The sequence below is a fragment of the Biomphalaria glabrata genome, chromosome 6 (genome assembly GCF_947242115.1).
Source record: "Biomphalaria glabrata chromosome 6, xgBioGlab47.1, whole genome shotgun sequence".
In the NCBI taxonomy this organism is placed as follows: domain Eukaryota; kingdom Metazoa; phylum Mollusca; class Gastropoda; family Planorbidae; genus Biomphalaria; species Biomphalaria glabrata.
Genome location: NC_074716.1, coordinates 53,110,348 through 53,134,716, shown reverse-complemented (window position 1 = coordinate 53,134,716; position 24,369 = coordinate 53,110,348). Strand labels below are relative to the sequence as shown.

The window sequence follows — 24,369 nt, the reverse complement described above, 5'->3', positions numbered from 1 at the left end:
GTCAGCCAAGGAAAGTTGACGCCTAAGCTGGTCTTTGAAGCGTTTCCGTGGGGTGCCTTTGTTACGTCGACCACCAAAAAAGATTGCCTTTAGCATACGTATGTCTCCCTACCCAGCGTAATTCTCGGACCAAAAGAAGTCCCTCTATACTCTCCATACAGGCATTCACAAGGACATCACTGTTTGTAGTGCGGTCTTGCCACCATATGTCCATGATGGAGCGCAAGCATCTTTGGTGAAAGCTCTCAAGAAGTTAGATGCTTCCTGTATAGTGTCCATGATTCAGAGCCATACAGAAGGGTTGAGAGAACCACCACCTGGTAGACACTGATTTTTGTAGGCAGTTTCACGTGGGACAAAGAGGCCACAGACCAGAAACAATGGTGTCCTTCCTGATCACTTGCCAATAGAAGATTTACTTTTATTGTCACTGGCATATAAATATGCCATAGGTTGCAAGATTGGTAAAGTTAAATTAACTTGATCGCAATTTTGTACTTAAAAAAAAGAATGAATAAACTGCAAAGCAGAATTTATTTTCTAATACAAAATCTTAATTTTCACTTATTATCCTTATTCCCACACAGACTAGGCCCTGCGCAATTAGTTTCGCATAGGGCCCCGCAATCGCTAGGACCAGCCCTGCACCTAGTCTATTATATTTTCAGCCATAGCAGACCCTATTAGACACTGACTTCAGGCAAAAGTAACCCACAACATTAAGAGCCATATATATTTTCAATGTTTGCAAGCACAGCCAAAACCATGGAATATACGTTTATATTTTCCAAGATTGTTTTTTTTTTACATAATATAAATTTTTTTTTTTTTACAAAATATTCATTATATTGAACAAGTTACATTATTTTAGTGTAGGCTGTTATAAGCTATGGGATATGTTGAACAATTTACACTATTCTATTTCTGTGTAGGCTGTTATAAGCTATGGATTATGTTGAACAATTTACACTATTTCTGTGTAGGCTGTTATAAGCTATGGGATATGTTAAAGTTCTGTTAAAGTTACTGCTAAATGGTAAAACTTAACAAATGTCTGTGGAAGAAGCTATGCTGTGCTGTCCATAACTAGACATAATGACTTTTGACACACACACTTTGACTCACACTTTTGAGTTAGAAGGTTGGATTTATTTCAGTTTGTCATTCTTAGCTTTAAGTTATTTAGTATAATTTATAGCTTTATTTAGTATAATTTGAGCTGAAGAGTTTAATATGTGTCCTAGAGTCCTTGTATTTGAATTTGAATCAGAGATTTGGATATGTTTCTTCTTTTATTGCAGTTTATCTAAAACAACAGAAGAAGAAGAAAAGATTGAGTTGAACAGCTAACTAAAATAAAATCTAGGAGCAGTAACAAAGGGAAAAAAAAAATCATATCAGGGAATCCAACTTTAGTTTACAATTTAGTTACAATTGCTCATTTTTATATATATATTTTTTTTATTAAAACTTAAATGTTGCTTCCAAGATTTTTATAGAATTTTATACATTGTTTTATATCTTAAATGTATACAGATAATTGTAATTAAGCAAAAAAATTCAGTACATTTTTTTAATTCTTTTATAAATGTGAAGAATGAAACATATCATTTTCATAATTTATTCTCGGATGGTTTTATAGTGCATATATTTATGTGTGTATGCTGAACATCCATTTTGATGCATTTTTAGCCATGCACCAACTTTTTTGTTTCAATCAGTTTTGTCTATCAGCTTATATATGTTGATACACAAGGGGATTATATTAATCTGAAGGAACCGCTGTCATTTTATTAGACATATTGATATATTTAACTTTTATAAAAAAAAAAAAAAAAAACTTTTAATAGCAGAAAAAAATAATTTAGCAAAAGCAATTTAGCACTAGACATTATTTTGAACAAGCTTTTTTAAAATGATATTGTAAAGTGAACAAAATTTAAGTCAAAAATTTGTCATTGTTAAAAATAATCATGTTTTGTATTGCCTTTCTGATAAGAAAGTTGCTCAATAAGAGATAGAGTTTGTAATGTTTTTGCGGTACCAATTACAATGTGAGAACTAGCAGATTTCTAATGGAGACAATGTGCATTATGTCATGGTTTACTTCTGCTTTTAGAGGAACAACAGAATGTTTAATATAAAAGAGGTATGTGCAAGTTGTGATTAATGTATTTCTACAGTATCTTGATAAAAATCCTAGATGCTTGGTTTTACTGTATGATGTTGTGATAAATGTATTTCTACAGTATCTTGATAAAAATCCTAGATGCTTGGGTATACTGTATGATGTTGTGATAAATGTATTTCTACAGTACCTTGATAAAATCTTAAATGCTTGGATATACTGTATGATGTTGTGATTAATGTATTTCTACAGTACCTTGATAAAATCCTAGATGCTTGGGTATACTGTATGATGTTATTAATGTATTTCTACAGTATCTTGATAATAATCCTAGATGCTTGGGTATACTGTATGATGGTGTGATTAATGTATTTCTACAGCACCTTGATAAAATCCTAGATGCTTGGGTATACTGTATGATGTGATTAATGTATTTCTACAGTACCTTGATAAAATTCTAGATGCTTGGGTATACTGTATGATGTGATTAATGTATTTCTACAGTATCTTGATAATAATCCTAGATGCTTGGGTATACTGTATGATGGTGTGATTAATGTATTTCTACAGTATCTTGATAATAATCCTAGATGCTTGGGTATACTGTATGATGTTGTGATTAATGTATTTCTACAGTACCTTGATAATAATCCTAGATGCTTGGGTATACTGTATGATGGTGTGATTAATGTATTTCTACAGTATCTTGATAATAATGCTAGATGCTTGGGTATACTGTATGATGTTGTGATTAATGTATTTCTACAGTACCTTGATAAAACCCTAGATGCTTGGGTGTACTGTATGGTGTAATACATATGCGCATAGGAACGAGAAACATACACTGTCACATAAGGATCAATGCACAGTAGCAAAGTCATCTAAGGATGAAATAGAATAACGAACTTTAATACAGAATGGGCCACCTTCAAGTCAGTAACTATACATGATGTTATCCCTTTGAGAGACTAGTGGTAACTGTCATAAAAGTCTACATCAATAATCTCTAACCCAATACCTATGTTGTCACTAAAATATTGCGTTCAAAATCTGTCTACTACAGTGCATCTCTAAACTAAACTAAGTGTCTAACATTAAATAGCTGGTTTAGATTTCTTTCTAAATAGATTTTGCTATGTAATGTAATGTTCCCTGCCTGGTCGTGCGGTTTGAGCGCTAGACTATCGTTCGGACTTATTGATGATCCAGGGTTTAAACCCTGCCCGCTCCCATCCCCCGTCGTCCTGCGGGAGGTTTGGACTAGGAAGTAATTATCTTCAACTCTGAAGGAACATCCGAATTAAGTAAACATTTTACATTTTAACATTTTAGACCTTGTAATCTATAGGTCAGATGATGTAAAGATCATCTGTTTCTGTGGCCCACTGTTAACGAGGGTGTCATGTGGCCAACCGCCTTTACTTTTCCCCAACAATGTCAGGTACCCATTAGAGCTGGGTGGACTCAGAGGCACCCTCAAGATCTCGAAATTAAAAATTTTGTTTTGTATATAAAACACGTTTATAAGAAATTGTTCTAGCAATTAACTTCTAAATATTAATCTAATGTATACCTAGATACATAATTTTAAATGTATTTGTTGCAGAAGTTTAATGATCTCATGTTTATTGGGGAACATTTGCTTACTAATCCTAGCTTTGTTTATAAATCAAACATTTTTGTTGAATCTCTAGAATAGTTTTTTGTTGTTGTTTTTTTTTTTCTAGTTTAAAAATATTGTATGCCAATATTTGTAAAGCAATTTTCAAATGCTTATAGCAATTATTTTTTTTTTTACTATAGGCTGTAATGTACTGTTAGTTTTAAAGAATTTTTTTTAAAACCTTTTTTTTATTTTTAATGCATTGTAAGAATTTGTCCCCCTATTTCTTTTACATACTACTGTGAAGATACTGTCAATGAGGGCCAGCCTTAAGTAATTGTAGCCCCTAGGTTCTTCTTCTTTTCTTCTTCTTCTAGCCAGCTTTTTGATGCTGAGCTGTCAGCTCTTTTGCAAACTGTGCCAAGGAAAAATAGTGTGCAGCTTTCTTCAGTTGTTCAGCACTGCCGTACAGGGTGTTGGCTATGTTGGGCTGGAGTGGAAGAAGGGTCTGCCTAAGGTGGATTAGGGAGGGGCATTCAAAGAGGATATGGTTTACGGTTTCATAAAGGCGGGCGCAGTGTCTATAAAAGGGGGTTAAAAAACAAAAAGATAAAAATTATGAAATTTATTTAAATCATTCATGTATCCCTTTTGTCTTTACATACTTACTTAAAGCCTTTCACCCCTTTTGGAGTATGGGCCTGCCAACACTAGATCTCCATAGTCCTCTGTCCTGGACCAACCTTTCCATCTTGATTCAGGTGTAACCCAACTTTAAAATGTTTGCCTCTAGTTCCTGTCACTAGATGCTTCTAGGACGCCCTCTCTTTCTGTTGACTGATGAGTTCTGAAATTTCATAAAGCACCTCTTTGTGTTGAAAGAAATGCCTCCTCCCCCAATTTTATTTGCGTTTCGATGCACCAGACGAAAATTAACGTTTTCGACATTTTACCTAAAGGAAACAACTAGGATCTTCTAATACAGGTAGTCAAACAAGTAGATCCTAAACTATCATGATTAAACCTCGAGTCAGTGTAGAAATTTAGAGCTAGGCTAGAAGACATAGAGCCATAGAGTTCTGCTATGTTTGAGATTTGATCCAAGTCTCATTTTTTTTTCTCTTAAAATGTTTTCTTTGTATTGGAGGCCCTCGACCTATGCTTAAGGCTGGTCCTGTGTCAGTGCACAATGTATCTTAGGTTTACAAAATAATATAGTGAAGAAGACTTTTTTTGGTCCTTCTTGAAACTAGAAATAGATCTAAGCAACTGATAGCAGCCATGAGATCTGGCAGCAATAAACTGACCTTTGTGTCATGTTTAACTTAGTTGTCTGCACCAGTGATGGAAAAATATGCAGGTCGCAACTGGGTTTGCGTGGCCATGTGAAACACTGCACTCAACCTTAATCTTCAGAATTGAAGACATAGTCATCAATAAATTTAGTTGTATACCTTACTGCTTCCTGCATTTACCTGTCCAAATTATTTGTGTGCACAATTTATTGAATTTATGTAAAAATTGGTTTGTTTATAGATCTAAATGCTTATGTCATATGTTGCCATATGTTTCAGAAAGTTTATTTATGCCAAGTATATCCAGCAAGGTCTCTATATTTTTACTTTATTACACATATTTATTCAGTTCTACATTTGTGCATGTCGATTATTTGATATCTACAGAATTTGCCTGTTGATCAGCTTCGAAATGATTAGTGTCATATCAATATCAGCTTGTATTTGTAACAATGTTATACAACACTTTCTGAAACTCTTTCACAAAGATGTGCACACATTTTGTTTTGTTTATGCTTCATGGAATCTTTGTTTTTAAACCATTAATAAATCTACAATTGTACTTCTATAATAGAAAACCAAAAAAAAAGAGATTAACTAAGAAGAACCATTTTCCAAGGGCCATAAATCTGCAAACAATTCATCAGTGTCTGTCCAGTTTATAAAGTCCCTTGAAAGATTCATGTGGAAGTCTCAATACATTTGTTATGTTGACCTGTTTATTATTGTCAATATTTGTGTAACTTTAAACAGAATTTTTTACAGCATGTAGCTACAAATGATTTTGATCAGTATAAATGGCATCATGTTGGGTTATTGTTATTATACATCTAGTAATTAACTTCTCAAGGACTGTTTGTTGTTGTTGTTGTTTTAATATAAATTTAATACTCAAACGTTTACATTTGATATACAATGTATTGGTGATATCACCTTGCTGCCAGAAATATATATGAATATTGCAAGGAAAGAAAACAATATCTCAGAGCTATTTTAAGGTAGATTAATTTATTATTATACTATGCAATTGATACCTACAAATTAATTAAAATGAAACATTGTCAATTTTAAAAAACTTGTATCAACTCACTCTGTCTGTCTCTAGAGTAAAAAGTTTGTACATGTTATTTCTCCTACACTTCATCTCGGATTAATCTGAAATTTTGCACAATTATTTCTTTTACCTGACAACACAAGAATCAACTTTAAAAAATAAACCAATGAGTTAATTAACTATTGGTAATTAATTATTTTGTTTGGAATCTTGAACAAGGGAAAGAAAAATATGTTGTGGTATAATAATTGAATTAGTCCCTCTGAGTGAACATTTCTTTTTATACATTTCAAAAAGCATGCAAACATTCACCAAGTTACCCCTTCTTTTCACAACTGGTCCAGACAAGTGATAGGATCATTGTGCATTCAGAAAGCTAAAAGCTAAACAAAAACAATTAGTAAAAATATTTCTAATCGCACAGATTTAATATGTCTAGTTCAGTCATACATATTATTGAATGACTGATTCAAACTAATTGATACAATTAAACTTAATATAAGCTTTGTTTTTTTTTTTGAAAAAAAAGTTTTTTTTAATGTTTTTCTTCTTAGTTCTCAAAACTTTATTATTGTTGAAAGAACCTATTCTGTTTATGTAAACAAATTTTTTAAAAGTTGAAAACTTGTTTATATATTAGGCAGTATTACACCTGAGAAAGTATTCTCTACATTTCTTCCCCACATTGTGGAATCTCAGATGCCAGGTTTCTTTTTATATTTACAATGTACAATTATTTGTGTACAAAATTACCTTTCATATAGGTTAGTGATGGTTTAACTTTAGCGTGTGTTTAGCTTACTTTTTCATTTGTGTTTTTTTTTGTTCAGCCTTTTGACAAGTTTTAGAAAATAGTGGCTGTACTGAGAATGAAACATTAGTTGAGATTGCAAAAATAAAAAAAAATGGATTAAAAAAAGTCTTTGTTATTTACTTTTTTATTTTCAAACAAATTATTAAATGATTAAAATAGTCAATATTATGCAAGAGTCTAACAATAATGCTTCAATGTGTATCATTTTCACTTCTCCCATAGTTTGTTGAACTGTGACCATCTGTCTTTTGGCTTGAATAAAATTTCTTTCAACGACAAGCCTGTTTCTTTTATACTGTCTTCCCATTGCTTTCTCTGGCTGCCTCATCTTTTTCCTGATACTGTTCCCTGAAGGAAGAGCTATGCAATCCCTGAAGACCTTGTGATATGGCCAGAAAGTTCTAGTTTGCGTTTTTTGACATTGGACAGCAGGTCGATGCTCATTATGTATTGAATCTCTGATTTTATTAAAACATTTTTAGCTACGTCGTAAGGGGAAAAACCGCTATTAGGTTTAAGCAAAATGTCCGTCTGTCACACTCAGATCTCAAAAACTAGAAGAGAAAGGAAAAATATTATTTCACCATGCGATGCGGCTTGCAAAGTTTAGGTGCAACGATTACTATTTGTTTTCTAAAAGCAAACCGTTTCGTTTATGAAATTAATTATGCAAGCGAATTTTTTCCTAAAAATACACCAATTTTAAAACAATACATAAATGTAAGGGAGATAATGTTACAATATGCTATCAAAGAAAGATAATTTTTTTTTGTTTTTTCAGTATCACAAAGTCGAATATATTTATGCGTAACTAGAAAGTAATAAGAAAGTTAACGCTACAACTAAAGCCATATTTCGCAACTTGCACCCCTCCCCCCTGCAAAAATCCTGCGGGCGCCCCTGTATAGCGGTCACTACGAATGTGGAAGGTATTCAATGATTGAATCATCCGTCAAAACATCAGTAACATTTCCGTACATACCACTTACTAAATCTGGCCCAGAGATAGAAACACTGTACAATGTAATAATATATTTACCAATTGTTTTTGTTTAGCGCTATTCCATGCTTTTAGCTTTCTCACTACGCTATGACATGATCCTCTCACTTATCTGGGGAAATGGGGGGTGGGAGAAAGAAAGGAATATCTGGGTGGACATAATTATCTTCCTTCTTGAAATCTATAAGATATAAGATAAGAGTTTGCAAGCTAATAGAATACACTAAGAATACAGAGCATAACTCTATAGCATTCTCAGCGTTTTAAGTTGTTGTTATATCTATATATCTATCTATCTCAGGGGTTCTCAACCTGTGGATCGCGACCCCCTTAGTCGATTGACGATTTGCCAGGGGTCGCCTAAGACCATCAAAAATATGGATTGTTTTTGTCTTTTCTTCTATTGTTGTGTGGATTGGAGTCGCCGCAGAGTGGGGATTGTAAAAAGGGGTCACCGAGCTTAAAAGGTTGAGAACCACTAATCTATCTATATATAGATAAATATAGATACAGAACTTCACGTGAACCTTAGAGCTCTAGTTCTGAACAGGATGTAGACACTTAAGAGATTGTTCATTTCCAATGAGATCGTCACTCAAGATTACTGATTATATCTTGCTTCTCAAAATATGACTATGATTGTCTTTAAAAAAAAAAAAAAAAGCATAATTTTTAAACACGATTTTTAAAAGCCGCAAGCCTTTTTTTTTTTTTAAATTGTACACCATTTCTTTATAGTTCCTAAAACAATATAGTTTATTACGCTTGCAAGGGAGGCAATACGACACCAATGGTTACAATTTAAGAACACCTCTTTAAAGAAACCAAAGTCAATGAGTTGTCGTTTTTGTCAAATTTACAATTGCAAATGTGAAGTTTAGAGCGATCATTATTTCAAGGTTTCTTTGGTTTTAGTTTCTTTTTTTTTCGGTTCATCCTTGGAAAGTGGTTTAAAGTTTGAAGCAGATTTCAAGGTTTGCTTATATATATATATATTTATTTATTTATCTTATCTTATACATTATGAGTGGAGACGCGGTGGCTGAGCGGTAAAGCGCTTGACTCCCGACCCGAAGGTCCCGGGTTCGAATCCCGGTGAAGACTGGGATTTTCATTTTCGCCTCTGAGTCAACCCAGCTCTAAATGGGTACCTGACATTAGTTGGGGAAAAGTAAATGCGGTTGGTCGTTGTGCTGGCCACATGACACCCTAGTTAAACAGATGTTTCATCATCTACCCTATAGACTATATCCCTATATAGGGAAACTTTACTTTATACATTATAAGTGATGATTTTAATAAGACGATAATTACGTCCTACGCGTGTTCCTGGATCCATCTAGTCATGCATGTTAATCAATAACTTAAACTCTGCCAAGTCGTTGGTTTTCCTGGCTGATTCACGCAGCCCATTCCATTCCCCAATTATATATTGAATAGGTTCCCAGTCTTATTCTAGGGCCTCCAATTATATTAGAACCTGCATGGAAAGAACAATTTAAAATTGTGCATTTCTTGTCAAATTATTTGTTCCTTTTGTTTCAGATGAATCTTTTAACGCTTGTCTGTGTCTTACTGCAATCATTTGTACACACACAAGCACAAGACGAGATGACGTCATTGCAGGGAAATAGTCGTCAATGTAACCTGTCTGGAACAACTTACAACTGTAGCAATTTGTTACTCCCAACTATCCCAGACGGTATTCCGACCAACGTTACGATTCTGGACTTATCTTACAATCTTATTAAAGAAACGAATCATGTCTTGTGTCAGCTCGACCTGCTTCAAGAACTTTATTTAGGTCATAACAAGATGGCGACATTGTACAATTATAGTTTTCTATGTTTAAAAAATTTACGAGTTTTGGATCTGCAAGGAAACAGTCTATTAATGGATGCTAAAACATTCCCCGAAGGCGTTTTCAAGCCATTGGCATTTTTACAGGTCCTTAAAATGAACAAAAATAACCGCAACACTTCTAACCCGAGTTTATTTTATCCAGACGGAGAGTTGTCTCATCTTGACCATTTAAGCAGCCTTCACATTGATGGGCTGGCCAATAAAAGCTTTGGAGCGGGCTTCGGTCGAATGAAAGAGTTACGTTACCTCTCAATCACTGGTTACCCTAAGGGCTTCTGCACCATGGAAAGCATTACTAAGGAAACATTTAAATATTTATCACAGCTTCATGTTTTGGAAATAAAATTATGTTTGATTACTAGTTCTCTTGTAGACCAGCTCGCCTTTCAGCCTTTATCAAATTTACAAGTCCTTGACCTCAGCGAGAGTGAATTCTTCTTTTTATATCATTTAGGGCCAGCCCTCGCAGCCATGAGATCTAAGAATTTCACTCGTTTAAAAATACATAACATAATGAACTCGTATTTTCCATGTGCTAGGATCTCTAATGACTTTGCCAGAAGTTTGCCGCGGACTCTTACACACATCACAGCTTCCTACAATGGCTTTGCACTTATTGAGTCCGATGTTTTCCACCTGCTTCCTCCAAATTTGACCTTTTTGGATCTCTCCAACAACAGATTTACTTTTGGCTCTTATCTCCAGAATTTTTCAGCATTGCTAAATCTGGAAACGCTGATTCTGAATGGACCACGCCAGAGTTTTGCCTTGCCTACTAGATATTTACCGGATGTGGAACGTCTGTGTGAGACGAGTCCAAGATCTTCGCATTCAACAAATGACACTCTTATTTTGAGACTTCCTCCCAGGCTGAAGAAAATCTCTCTCGACTCTGCTGGAATTAGTTACAGGCTGACACAGTTTCATATAGACCCAAACAACTCTCTAGAAACGCTGATTTTAAATGGCAACAAGATTCAGGCTTTGATTGGTCCAATGACGGGACTAACCAAATTGAAACATCTAAGTTTAGCTGACTGCTACATTCATAGCATAAAGAAAGATTTTTTTGACAACTTTACTTCTTTGCTCTACTTAAATTTAAGTGTCAATGATTTCGGATGTGACGTACTTAAAAACGGAAGTGACCCGATATTCACAAATCTCAAAAATCTTCAAGAACTAGACATTAGTTTTGTAAATATCTTGACCCTTGACACAAATGCTTTCCAAGGTCTTGATAATCTAGAAAGACTTCACCTGGAAAGAAACTTCTTGCATCACTTTACTGCTGACATTAGCAACATGACGAGATTGCAATTTGTCAACTTTAGCATGAGCGAAATAAGTTCGTTAAGTTCTTGGATCAGAAGCTCGTTCGACTCGGTTGCTAGTAAGTACAAATTAAGCCTCGACTTATCGGAAAATCCCATTCATTGTTACTGCGAAAATTTAGATTTTTTGACCTGGTTTTATACTGCACAAGACTATATTCAATTTCTAAACCTTCAAAAATATCGATGTTCATTCGAAAACAATTCGGAAGAATATATCAAAGACTTTGAAAAGTTGTACCGGAAACTGAACCTGCAATGTACACCAAAAGTCGTTTTGTTTATAATTGTAACTTCTGGTACTGTTCTCGCCATGATTCTCATCTTCATTGCAATCATTTATAGATTTCGCTGGAAGATACAGTATTTGTATTACTCCGCGTACCTGTATATCAAGACAAACAAACTAGATAAGAGCAGATGTCAAGAATTTCTCTATGACGTCTTTCTATCTTTTGCTCATGATGATGAGAAATTCATCCACGAGACATTAGTGCCAGAGCTAACATCTCGTGGCCTCAGAGTGCACGATCACACTGTGGACTTTATCGCTGGGGAACTTATCACTAGCAATATTGTCAACGCGGTACAGCGCAGCCGACGGACGCTTATTGTCGTGAGTTCGAATCTCCGGAAAAGTAATTGGTGCCGATTTGAGCTACAAATGGCCAACCTGGAAAGCGTCAACACTGGACGTCCAGTGATGGTGTTTCTTCTGATGCAGCATCTTCCAGAAGACGTCTTAAGTCGAGAGATGTTGTACCACATACAAAACAATACGTACATACAGCTGCCTGACGAAGTGGACAATGCAAGAGTCATGGGCATTTTCTGGACCAAACTTTGTTCTGATTTGCTTAATTGACTTGAGATGCTGTACACTAGTGTATGGATTCTAGGGATTATCTACATAGAACGCATATCAAATGAAGAGATTCGGAACCGGATCACAACGGCGATTGGGCCCCACGATGACCTGCTGACCATAATAAAACAACGCAAACTAAAACGCAACCTAAAACTTTTATGGCTATATCACATAGTCTGCAGTGCTGGCTAACACTCCTTCACGGAACAGTTCCAGGAAAAAGAAGCTGGCAAACACTCCTTCACGGAACAGTTCCAGGGAAAAAAAAGCGGGCAAACACTCCTTCACGGAACAGTTCCAGGAAAAAGAAGAAACAGCGATGAGTGGACGGTGTTTGTCGTTGAACAAGAATTCGACTTAAGGCAAATGTAAGAGAGGAATGGAGACATACGTGTGATGCCCTAACGGTTCAAAAGACAAGGGGGCAGGTGAATGTGAATGGAAAACATTTCTGATTTGCCTTCATAAATTGACATTACAATGCCCTGTCTCAAAACATCCTGCTCAAACGTCCCATGTGTAAGATTCTAATAACGTTTTAAAGCACTTCAGAAACATGTACCGTTTAAGTGTTTTATGTTTTCTTGCTACGAGGTCTGAACATTTTTTTTTAATGTGTTCATTGTAATTTATTCACAAACCAGAATTATTTAAAGTTGTAATATTTTTAAACAGCTAAACAGTGTCATGTTTCCTAATTATGTAAAAATCAGTTTGGGGGTTCTTCTTCTTCTTCTTCTAGCCAGCTTTTTGCTGCTGAGCTGTGAGTTTGTTTTTTTTTGCAAACTGTGCCAAGGAAAAAAAAGTGTGTTGTTTTCTTCAGTTGTTCAGCACTGACGTGCAGTGTGTAGGTTTTGTTGGGCTGGAGTGGTAGTGGGGTTTGCCTTAAGTGGATTAGGAAGGGGCATTAAAAAAGGATATGGTTTACAGTTTCATAAGGGTGGGCGTAGTGTCTACAAAGGGGGAGGGTGTGGGATTAATTTTGTTAAGATGGTTATTTAACAGAGGTGTGTGCCCTGTTCTTAGTTGGAAGAGTGTAGAATGCTCTCTGCGGGGGAGGAAGTTAATACTGTCCAGTTTGTTAGGCATGGTCATTTCTTTGTACATGGCTCTGCCTGTGTTTCCTGATGCTCATTGGTTGAGCCACCCCTCTTTGTGATTGTTGACTAACATTGACCTTAGGGTGAGGTAGTTAACAGGTCTATCTGGTTGTTCCATAGATGATCCCACCTTTGATAGCTTATCCGCCTTTTCATTTCCCAAGAAGCCAATTTGTCCAGGGATCCACTGTATTGATTTTTAATTTTGACATCATCTGATGGATTATCACCCTGCCATCACTAAACCAGTTTGGGGGTAAAAAAAACAAAAACATCATAAAGTCTGCATTTACAGTTGCTATTTGAATACAATGAAACTGAAAAAAAAAAATCATTTTTTTTAAAAGAGAGAAGAGTCATACAAAAATCTTTATCAACATGTTATAAGAAAAGATAATTGTGACGATCACATTTGCCGGGGGATTATATTGTTATAAACCTGGTGGTGGCACAGATGGGGGTAGTGGTGTGTGTGTAGTCAGCCGACGCAAATTGCCCCAGGCCAGCGCTAGACGAGCGGTCAACCGTGACGAGTTACGACTGTCGGCCGAGACGAGTGTGTTCGGGAAGGATCGGCGTCGTGAACAGAGCTCAGAAGCGTCACGAGGGATGTAGTCATGTGACGAGGCTGGAAACGTCGAGCGACGTTCCGTCCGGTTCTAGAAGGCCAGTAGGGACCCTATATAAAGAGCGGAGGTGTCGCAGTCAAGACGGTTGAGAAAAGGGGCTCAATACAGCAAGGTTCAGAAAGGAGGTTCACGACAGAAGGTCCACTACAGCCCGGTTCAACACGGTCCGGTCGACTACGGCACAGTTCAACGGTGTGGTTCTGTACGGAGCATTACGACGGTTCAGTGCGGAGTACTGTCAAGTACAGTTGAGACGAACGGCGTCTTGATCTTGGTCTGCGATCGAGTCCGACACAACGAGCCTAGTGTGTGAAGTCAGTCTTGAACTGTTGAACCCAGTGCAAGCCCGGAACGAGACGGAGAGACCAGTGCAAGAGTTGATACGTCGGTACGGTGTTATCGGAGAGATATTTGTACAGTGTACGTGTTGCCAATTGTACAGTATTGGCTGTTATTTATTCAACTATTAAAGTGTTACGTTACTTTGGAGCCCTGAGTTGTCAAGTTCTTTAAGTTGGTAGTGTATGGTGCAGTTACCAGAGAGCCTGGATAGTGAGATTCGTAACAATATTATCAAACTTGATAATTCAATGAAGTGAAGAAACATCTCTGTATTTTCTTCCAAACTTCTTTAATAATACTTCTTCAACTTTCACATCAAATTAACTTCTCAATTCAACAACAACTTGACTTGATACTTCATAAATAAAACTTAAAGATACATGAAACTTCACCTAGTATAACATTCAGCTTCGACTAATAATATTACTTCAACTAATAAAACTTTAATTAATGGACCCGCTAATATTACTCTACCAAACTATTACTAAGTGAGGACTAAGCGAGGACCCCGTCTAACTGACCTTTCCCTAATTTATACTTTTTTTTAATCGGATGTTCTAGAATCATGGAAACTTCTCCGATAATTATTTTAGTAGCTTTGACCTACTAGAAGCTGACGTGTGCTATTTTTTCCCTTAACCCCTTTCTTTGATTGGATACCTAAAATTAACTTGTTTACGCTCGACAGCACTGGCTTGACCTCGAGCTTCTAGAAACTGGTCGAAATAGGTCACAGACTCGACTCGTGACAATCATGTCATTTTACTTTGTTTTAAATTTGTCAAGTAGCTGGACTAGTGACAGGATCGTGTAAATAGCACAATGGCTTGTCTACACTGCTACATGATGATGTCATAGTTTGTACAAACAAAAACGTTCTTGTGATGTTGAGTTTTGAGAAGCATTTATAAACTTTTTTGGTCATTGGTAGCCCGGGCATGCTACCCTGCCTCATAGTGGCGCCCCGGGTGGAAATGATCGTAAGAGGAAACGATTAGGCTAAAGGGTAGCAAAGCAAGACTCCCGTGGGGGTACCTGAGGGGGTGCGAGAGCATCCTCATTGCACTGTGCGGAGTTGTAAAAAAAGCTCCCACAGCCTTGTCACAATCCAGGCGCTGTTCCTCAAGGGGCCGTTACATAAATGGCGTGTCCCGCACGGTTAGCCTGGTATAGAAAAGGAAAGTGGCGGGGGTCTTAGTGTACGCGGTCTCTTGCCGCGAGTCTGACCCACCAGTCAGACATGACACTGTTCTCATTCAGGCCGGTGAGAGGGAGCTCTTGTTCACTTTTGCTGGCCTAGAGTTCCAAGAGCCGAGGGCTCAACTCTACCTGACAGTTTGAAGAAGAAGAAGAAGTCATAAGTATGCAACAAAATATGCTACTACCATAGACTTTTATATTATACTTACTAAAACATTTTCACGACATTTTTTGTAGTGTTAAAAAAATCTCCATGTCCAGTCTAGATATAGTATATATATAAGTCTATGGCTACTACTATTTGTACTTAACTAAACTTTAAAAAAAAAGAGTCAATCATCTTCATCACACTGCTATCATCTTGCTTGTTTCTCACAAAGGACTTTTGGATTTTTCTAGCTCAGACAACAATTCGTCTTCCGCTAAAGACTGGTCATCCATGATTTTATTTACATCTGTTGCTAAGCAACCCATTTCTGTTGCCGAACTCTCTGTGGCATTTTACGTCTCGAGAGACGATCTTTTCCCTTTGCAACTTCTTGTGTGACTAAAGAGGCCAATCCTTGATACACAGCTGCGATCGCAGGTTGGGCATATATCATTGATTACCTCTGATTCTAGATCTAGACTAATTAGATCTACAATCTACTAGTACTAGAGTAGAGTCTAATACTAGACACTAGATCTAAAAGTACTAGAGTATCTAGGTCTAGGTCAAGGCTAATCGAATTTAGGATTTGTTATAACACACTGTTCCCTACTGTGTAGCATGTTTCACATTTCTACACATTTACGGTTACATAAACTAATTTGTGTGTGTATATAGCTTCACGAATTTTGAATAATGAAATTACTTTTTGACAATCGAATTTATTTATTTTTTTTTCGATAAATATCTGTAGGATTAAATATGTTGCCCGTTGCCATGGAAACGAGGATAACGGCTTTACATGTGGAAAAAATATGAAGGTCGCAAATGGGTTTGAATAGTCAAATGGCTGGCCTTAGATAATTAGAGGCCTTAATTAAGCGAAGTGATTTTGGTGGCGCTAAATAAAATGGAATATATATATAGCCTATATAGCATACGCCGCTATTTGGTGACGGGTGAACTTTCCTGAAAGACACAGTTGTCAGAATGGGGTGGGTTAGGGCAACTTAGGGCAAACGACTTTGAGTGAATGAAAAGAAGGAACTCTGGAGAGAGCGACATACAATTGTCCGTGACTGAAAACAGGTTTGTCATGGCAAGGGCTAATGTAACAGCGAATTGTCTGCGCGTAAAGGTAGAAAGCACATTTGAATCTAATGAAGTCACGGATATTCGGGAAACAAGGACAGTTTGTGAGGTAGCAGCTGTGATAATTTTAACACTCCAGTACATTGCGGTGAATGCATCCTGTTAAATAGGAGAATTATGAGCTATGTAGAGACGTTGACCCGGATATTAAACGCGAGGAAGGTCTAGCGGACGTCACCGGAAGTGAATAGTGCTAGTAGCGGGAAGTAGTTGAGACATCGCCACAATTTCAGCCTCTCCTCCATAAACGCCGGAAGTCTTCATGTAGGCAGCGTCTTGTTGAGCAGACTGTGCTTCCGTAAGAACAACGGACAGGGCGTCGCCATAGTTACAGCCATCTTGCGAAGTTCGAGAGCACAGTTTCGTCGATGACATTTTTTTCCTGAAACATGCGACTGATTGAAATAAACAGTTACCTGATGCTGGAATTTCGACTACATTAAAAGACCTGTTGAAATGTATGTGAAGCGGTGACCATGTTTAGGAAACGAGGCAATAAGAAGGGGCAAACCCAAAACAAAGCTACAGAAAAAGCATGCAATTATTTTAATTAATGACACCAGATATTGACGTGTGTAAAAAATGCACACAAATGTAGTCAAATATAGCATGTATAAAGAGAAAGATAACGTGCTCTCTGTCACCGCGAAAGTTACGTGGGGTAACTCTAGTCCGACTTGCAGAAATAAAAGAGTTATCTTTCCATGACCTTTGCCGTGGTGTCTCATATGGTTGGGCCACGAAGAAAAGTATATATATTGTAAACTAAAAAAAAAATAGGTGCCGGTACTCAGTGATGGATTACCTAACTTTTAACTGCAGATAAATTAATGATTAACTTTAAAACACAAGAAAAGTAATAATTTTTCCCTAAATTGAAAAAAGATGCCGGTACGCCGTTCAAACGAAATAACTAAAATTACGCAATTTATTAAAAACCTAGTGTACTCAACAATAATATTGAGCAAGAGTTTTGCTATTTCTTCTCTAAAAATTGTCCCCTTGCGAGGCCCCATGAAACGAAGGCCTAATTTGACTAATTTGCCTTTGCCTAAGGCCCACCCCTGAGGGTCAAGTTAAATACTGCACTCGTCTTTGATGCTTTAAATTGAAGACAAAGCCTCATAAAATGTCAATTGAAGTGTGATAATAGAGATCATCCCTCCTCTATAAAGTTTGACAATGTGGTGTATCGAGGTTCGCTCACCTCTCATAATAGCAATATTCGTTTATTTGCTTTGAGGGTGAGAATGCTGGGAAAACAATCATGTTAAAGTGAGGGAGGGGGGAGGTGCACTAGATCAGGAGCATGTTGGTGTGACCGTGGTTATTAATAGCTATTACGTAATACTTTGTAAATCACTCGACCTATAAGTAAAGTTCCCCTCGATGCATGGCCGGTCTTAGGCTACTGCAACCTATGCGGCCGCAGTGGGCCCCACACTTTCATATGCCCCGTGCGAATTCTAGGTGTAAATTATTAAAATAAACCACTTCAACTTATTACTAAAGGGTTTCTGGAATTCTCCTAAAATTGTAAAATATAAGAAAAAATCATGAAATTATTAAAATCTTCTGAAAACTGGTGGAAATCTCCTTAAAACAGACAAAATTATCATATCTGGGTGTCATTCAATATGGAAAACGCCAGTCCTACTAGCAATAAAAAGAAAACGACAATGTCAGCTTTCATTTACTAAAAATGTAATGATAAGGTGAATTTTAACTAAAACAAGAAGTTCAAATACTTAAATTTACTTTAATAGTCACTGGCATACAAATATAGATCTAAATCTATCTCGACTGCTGAGAAAAAAAAAAAAAGCGATATTTTGCTAGTCGATAGTAAATCTAAAAGGCAGATCTGAATGTTTAGCAGCTTTTTGTTGAAAAACAACTATCTATTGTAGTTGGCCCGTAAAGCTAATTTGACAGCGATTTTGTACTTAGTAAAGTATGAATAAAATGCAAAGACGAATTTATTTTCTAATACAAAATCTTAATTTTCACTTATTAACCTTATCACAACCCAGAATAGGCCCCGCGCAATCCGTTTCGCTTAGGGCCCCGCAATCTGTAGGACCGGCCCTGCCTCTATGCCTTGCGATGTATATGGCAGATGATGTAAAAGTCATTGGTTTCTATATACAATGGTTTACGAGGGTGCCATGTGGCCAGCATAACGACCTACTAACTTTACTTTCCCCACCTATTTAGAATTGCGTGGACTTAGAAGCGCTTTAAAAATCTTGAGGTTATAGGTTCTAGTTTTTTTTTTTTTTTTTTTTTTTACAGTGGTTCAAACCCGAGACGCCTCGGTTTGAAATCTAGCGCTCTACCCCTCAGCCACTACGCCCTCTCATAAGATCTGCGTCAACCTTTTTAATTGGCATTTTCATGGCGTCCTTTAAATATTTCATTCTTTCGTAATCTTCAGACTCTATGACAAAGCCTTAGATTTCATCTCACGCTGGGGAAAACTAACTTTGTACTGGTCTCATGGAGTGTGTGTGCGTGTGTGTGTGTGTTCCCATGGTGATGGTGAGAAGTTAAAGGATTGGTTGGTGGCTGTGCAGTGAGGATGATGAAATTACAATAGCGTCTAGCGTAATTCAAATTTGAATATGGAGACGGCCCATAGACTGGAAAGTGTAAAGACGTGATTCTATAGTGAGTAAGATTTTGTTATAATATCAGTTGTTGAACTTGTGTATATTGTAATAAAAGTTAAATTTACAGTTTTTGTTTTGTTTGTTTTACACTAAAAAAATTTGGTGCTTTATAATTCAACGACCGATCTCCAACCTCTGGTCACATGACATCCTGGTTATTTGTTGACCACATAAATATATGCCCTTGACCTCGCTTGGCCTTAGACCACTGTGTCTCAAAGAAAGACTTTTTGCTTTTCTTACTCAAGCTTAGACTAAATTGGGGGAAAAAAATGTCTCGCTTGATGCCCTGTTTCTTCATGATGCCTTAAACACGTGCTTCATGGAATGAGGTCACAGCACACTTAGCGCAGTACAGAAACAAGCACACTTTGTATCCAATTGTAATTGATAATGAAACTATGGCGCATATTATTTTTTTTTCTTAAAAAATATTAGATGTAAATGTGGTGTAGAAGACAGGAAACCCAGCAGGAAGTAAAATCATGCAACTATAAGTCAAGGACTCAACGCTTTCTTTTCAAATCAAGTCAAACTTTGGGTAATTACACGGTTACACCTACAGCTTTTCAAAAAAAAATTCGTTTCCGGTTCATTGTTTACAACGCTAACCATATTTTGAGTTGAGATATAGATCTAGTTGGCCATAGCACTTTGCCCCCTTTTTTTGTCGCATGTACTGTTTATTTCACATGACGAGACTGCTACTGTTGAGAAGCATAGCACACGGATTATCTCTCCATAGAATTTAAACGCATTGGCCGCTTATTGTAGACCTTAAGCTTTCAACTATTTAGAGTCTACTTGAAAAGCAACATTGGTCAAGACTCTCGCTTGCTTATTTTGCTTTTAAGGTAAATAAAAAAAAAATATGCACGCGTTTTTTGTTGTTACTCTAAAATTTAAGAAATGTCATATTTAAAAGAAGATGCGTTTTAATTCATTCTTGTCAATGATATAATTAGCTACGGACTATTATGAATCATTCGATTGTTGCAGTATGTCTTTTTTAGGCACTGTTTACATATGACCTTGACACATTTTGGTGAGTGTGTTTTCCCTAGAAAGATGTGAAGTGTGTAGAACAATAGTGTTGGTCGAAAGTTAATTAAAGATAAAGAATGTGTATTTCTAGGTTGGCGTTACAAATGTATAGTTTTAATTCAATGAAATTTTCGTAAACAATGTGTTCAGGGTTAAGTCTTTATTTTTAATTTGGTAAAGGGTTTTGCAATTATTTTATCCCAAGTTTTAATATTTTGGCATTCGACGTGTATTTTTTTTTAAAGATACGATAATGTGTTAGAATGTTAGAAGCATACGCCTGACTGACTCAGCAATTACTGAGTGTACTTTTGTCAAATATGTTTTTATATAGTGTGTGTGTCTTTGTCATACGTATTTATATCTAGTGTGTGTGTAAGTGTCTTTGTCAGATGTGTTTATATATAGAGTGTATGTGTGTATAAGTGTCTTTGTCAGATGTGTTTATATACAGTGTGTGTGTGTCTTTGTCAGATGTATTATATATAGTGTGTGTGTGTATAAGTGTCTTTGTCAGATGTGTTTATATAGAGTATGTGTGGGTATAAGTGTCTTAGTCAGATGTGTTTATATAGAGTGTGGGAGTGTCTTGGTCAGATGTGTTTATATAGAGTGTGTTAGTATAAGTGTCTTAGTCAGATGTGTTTATATAGAGTGTGTGAGTGTCTTTGTCAGATGTGTTTATATAGAGTGTGTTAGTATAAGTGTCTTTGTCAGATGTGTTTATATAGTGTGTATGTCTTTGTCAGATGTGTTTATATATATAGTGTGTGTATATGTGTCTTTGTCAGATGTGTTTATATAGTGTGTGTGAGTGTCTTTGTCAGATGTGTTTATATAGTGTGTGTGTCTTTGTCAGGTGTGTTTGAATAGTGTGTGTGTATCTTTGTCCTACGTATTTATATCTAGTGTGTGTGTATCTTTATCAGAAATGTTTATACATTGTGTGTTAATTGTTTATTTTTAGTGTGTATATGTATGTGTGGGTAATGGCTTTTATTTTAAAGTTTGTGTTCTTTTAATCCTATCTTCTTGTTTTTTTTTTGGTTTTATTTTAGATGAAGATCTTACAGATATATTTCAACCTACAGTTACTGTGTTTAAATTTAGTGTCACCGTCTCAGACTAGTTCCCAGACACCTTGTACTTCCGAGGATAGTTCATGGCTAGAGACGCAATACACGAGACAACACTGTCAGATAAGTGGCACTGTAGTCAACTGTAGTCACATGTCATTGAGTCAAGTGCCAGATCACATTCCTCTGAATGTCACAGTATTGGATTTATCGAACAATCGATTTCAGGAAATAAATTCGTCCCTTTCAAAATTTGATAAACTACAAGAGTTATACCTGGCGAACAATCGTATTGAGAAACTGCACAGAGAATCTTTCGCAGGTTTAAATGGTCTTTTAATTCTTGATCTTCAGGGCAATATGCTTGAAATGAGGAATGAGACATTTCCTCCAAAAGTCTTCTCCGCATTAAAATCTTTGCAAGTGCTTAAATTAAATAAAAACAATAAAAACGTATCTATTGCAGAGCTCTCGTATCCCGATAAAGCTTTGTCAGACTTAGAGAACTTAGTGGATCTTCATATGGATGGTCTCCTTGATAAGGTATTTGGTCCAGGTTTTGACCAGATGATATCTTTACGTAATTTGACAATAGTAGGTCGACCCACTGGATATTGTTGCATAAATAGCATTGTTAGGGATACTTTTAAGTATCTCTCGCGGCTTCACTATTTAAAAATCAGTTACTGTTTTATTAATGGAACCTTGATTGACCAACACGCTTTAAAGCCGCTGAGAAGTCTGCAGGCGCTAGATCTTAGTAACAGTGATTTTATCTATTTTCGACACTTAGGTCCAGCTTTAGCATTGATGGACTCCGTCAATCTCACACATCTAAATATACAGAAATTAATGAGTCCGTATTCCCCCTGCAATAAAGTCACAAACCTATTTGCCAAGAGCTTACCTCGAAGTCTGACTCACATAACGGCCTCCAGCAATGGCTTGGCCTTGATTGACCCCGAAGTCTTTGACCTTCTGCCAGATAATCTCACCTACTTAGATTTGTCTGACAATAGATTCACGTTTGGTTATTACCTGAAAAATTTTTCTAGGCTGACAAACTTAGAAACTCTGGTACTAGATGGTGCAGAGCAGAGCTACAACTTGCCAGTTTGGTTTCCCCAAGAGGAACAAAGCTTTGCATATCAGGATGTTAAGGTTTCGAATCCTACTTGGGAGCGAGTCAATCTAACCCTCCCACCGAAACTCAAAACAGTTTCTCTGAGCTCTGCTGGATTGACTTACAGACTAAGTGAATTCCACGTTGATCCCAACAACGCTCTAGAGAATTTAAAGTTAGATGGAAATAAAATCCAAGCCTTGAAAGGTACAATAACTGGGCTTCATCAACTTAAATCTCTTAGCTTGGTGGATTGCTATATCAGAGAAATACATGAACGATTTTTTGAGAATTTCCCTTCTTTGGAGTTTCTCGACTTAAGCGCCAATACTTTTGGGAGGAAGGTCTTAAGGAAAGGCAGCAAGCCGATATTCAGTTCTCTCAAAAATCTTAGAGAATTAAATCTACGTTTCGTGGATCTCATCACGGTGGACCAAAACGTGTTTGAAGGACTAGAAAACTTAGAGATCCTCCATCTTCAACTCAACGGCATCTACTACTTCGAAGTGGATGTAAGCTATTTAAAAAAACTACAGTTCGTAAACTTCAGCTTCACAGAGTTGACAGGTCTTCGCCCGCAGGTGACTAACTTCTTTGACTCTATCGCAGCCTCCAACAACCTAACGCTAGACTTTTCTGAAACTCCCATTCACTGCTACTGCGCTAATTTAGAATTCATTTCTTGGCTTTCGAGAGCTTTGCAATATATTCGTTTTCAACGTTTGAAATGGTTTAAATGCGTCTACGAGGATACCACGGAGAAATACTTTCACGATTTTCAGGATTTACACCAGTTCTTGGGTGAAGAGTGCACCCCTAAGGTGACTCTGTTTTTCATTGTCACCTCTGCCACTCTTTTGCTGGTGTGTATTATCATCGCTTTGGTGGTTTACAGATTTCGATGGAAGCTTAAATATTTCTATTACTCGGCTTATCTGTACTTTAAAAGCTACAAACGTTTCCATGGCGACGACAAGGATTTCGAGTTTGACGTCTTCGTTTCGTTTGCGAATGAGGATGAAAGATTTGTGCTCAAGGAATTAGTGCCGGAGCTAACAACTCGAGGCCTCAAAGTACACATTCATACTACCAATTTCAGAGCGGGGGAGTACATCACCACGAATATTGTCAATGCGGTACAGCGCAGTCGCAGGACGCTAATTGTCGTGAGTTCGAATCTTCAGAAAAGTCAGTGGTGCCATTTTGAGCTACAAATGGCCAACCTGGAGAGCGTCCACACCGGACGTCCAGTGATGGTATTTCTTCTGATGCAGCATCTTCCAGAAGACGTCTTAAGTCGGGAGATGTTGTACCACATACAAAACAATACGTACCTACAGCTGCCGGACGAAGTGGACGATGCCAGAGTCATGGACATTTTCTGGACCAAACTTTGTTCTGACTTAAAGGATTAGTTTTCCTCACAGGAAATATCCAGCCCAAAATGTTACATTCTTTTTATCATATAAAAATTGTATAATTCTTATAAACATGTTGTTTTTTAAAGTCACTTTTTGTTATTGATACATTAGGAAGTAAAAATTTGATTTTTATTTTTAGAATTTTCTTTCAAAGCGATTAATTTGGTCAGTTTTGTCGTACTCAGCAGTCTCTGTGGTTTAAAGTTAATTTGCGTATCGTGTGGCCATAACAACGACCTACACTATTTAGTTGAGTCAACAACTTTCATGTACCCATAAAAATACAAAGTTTTAGGACTCTAAACTTTCTTAAGTGAAAAAAAAAAAGGTAGATAGCAGACTTGTACGATATTATAATTAAAAAGATTTTTGGTTCATATGCAAAAGGCTATCAACCATCTCCCATCCATTCTTTTTACTATCTATAAGTCAGAGGGTTTCTTATCCCTATCACCACCACACGTGTACAGGTCACATGAACAGAGACTCTAACCCTAGACCCC

General features: G+C 36.7%; 3 protein-coding genes and 1 long non-coding RNA gene across 6 annotated transcripts in view; 3 read left to right on the top strand and 1 right to left on the bottom strand.

The window, feature by feature from the left end:
* Positions 1 to 5,252, top strand: part of LOC106067205 (organic cation transporter protein-like) — a 28,176-nt gene extending 22,924 nt beyond the window's left edge. For both annotated transcript variants that reach the window (XM_056034203.1, XM_056034202.1), the window contains exon 12: positions 1,302 to 5,252. In XM_056034203.1, coding sequence (XP_055890178.1) covers positions 1,302 to 1,350 — 49 coding nt within the window. In that variant the 3' untranslated portion in view covers positions 1,351 to 5,252. The remainder of the gene's footprint in view (positions 1 to 1,301) is intronic.
* Positions 5,253 to 7,000: 1,748 nt separating this feature from the next.
* LOC106066971 (uncharacterized) lies at positions 7,001 to 8,011 on the bottom strand. The gene is made up of 2 exons (XR_001217651.1): positions 7,934 to 8,011; positions 7,001 to 7,448 (listed from the first exon to the last, which is right to left on the bottom strand). It is a non-coding gene; the product is annotated as an uncharacterized LOC106066971 (long non-coding RNA).
* Positions 8,012 to 8,606: 595 nt separating this feature from the next.
* Positions 8,607 to 14,175, top strand: LOC106067206 (toll-like receptor 4). The gene is made up of 2 exons (XM_056034200.1): positions 8,607 to 8,868; positions 9,440 to 14,175. The coding sequence occupies exon 2, from the start codon at positions 9,440 to 9,442 to the stop codon at positions 11,954 to 11,956; it is 2,517 nt and encodes an 838-aa protein (XP_055890175.1). The 5' UTR covers positions 8,607 to 8,868; the 3' UTR covers positions 11,957 to 14,175.
* Positions 14,176 to 19,682: 5,507 nt separating this feature from the next.
* Positions 19,683 to 23,955, top strand: LOC106067642 (toll-like receptor 4). Of its 2 annotated transcripts, none has more exons than XM_013226851.2 (2): positions 19,683 to 20,056; positions 21,305 to 23,955. In XM_013226851.2, exon 2 carries the CDS (start codon positions 21,305 to 21,307, stop codon positions 23,858 to 23,860), a length of 2,556 nt encoding a protein of 851 aa, XP_013082305.2. In that variant the 5' UTR covers positions 19,683 to 20,056; the 3' UTR covers positions 23,861 to 23,955. The 2 variants fall into 2 exon arrangements, with proteins under 2 accessions (XP_013082305.2, XP_013082307.2); XM_013226853.2 differs by lacking the exon at positions 19,683 to 20,056 and adding an exon at positions 20,261 to 20,420.
* Positions 23,956 to 24,369: the final 414 nt, after the last annotated feature.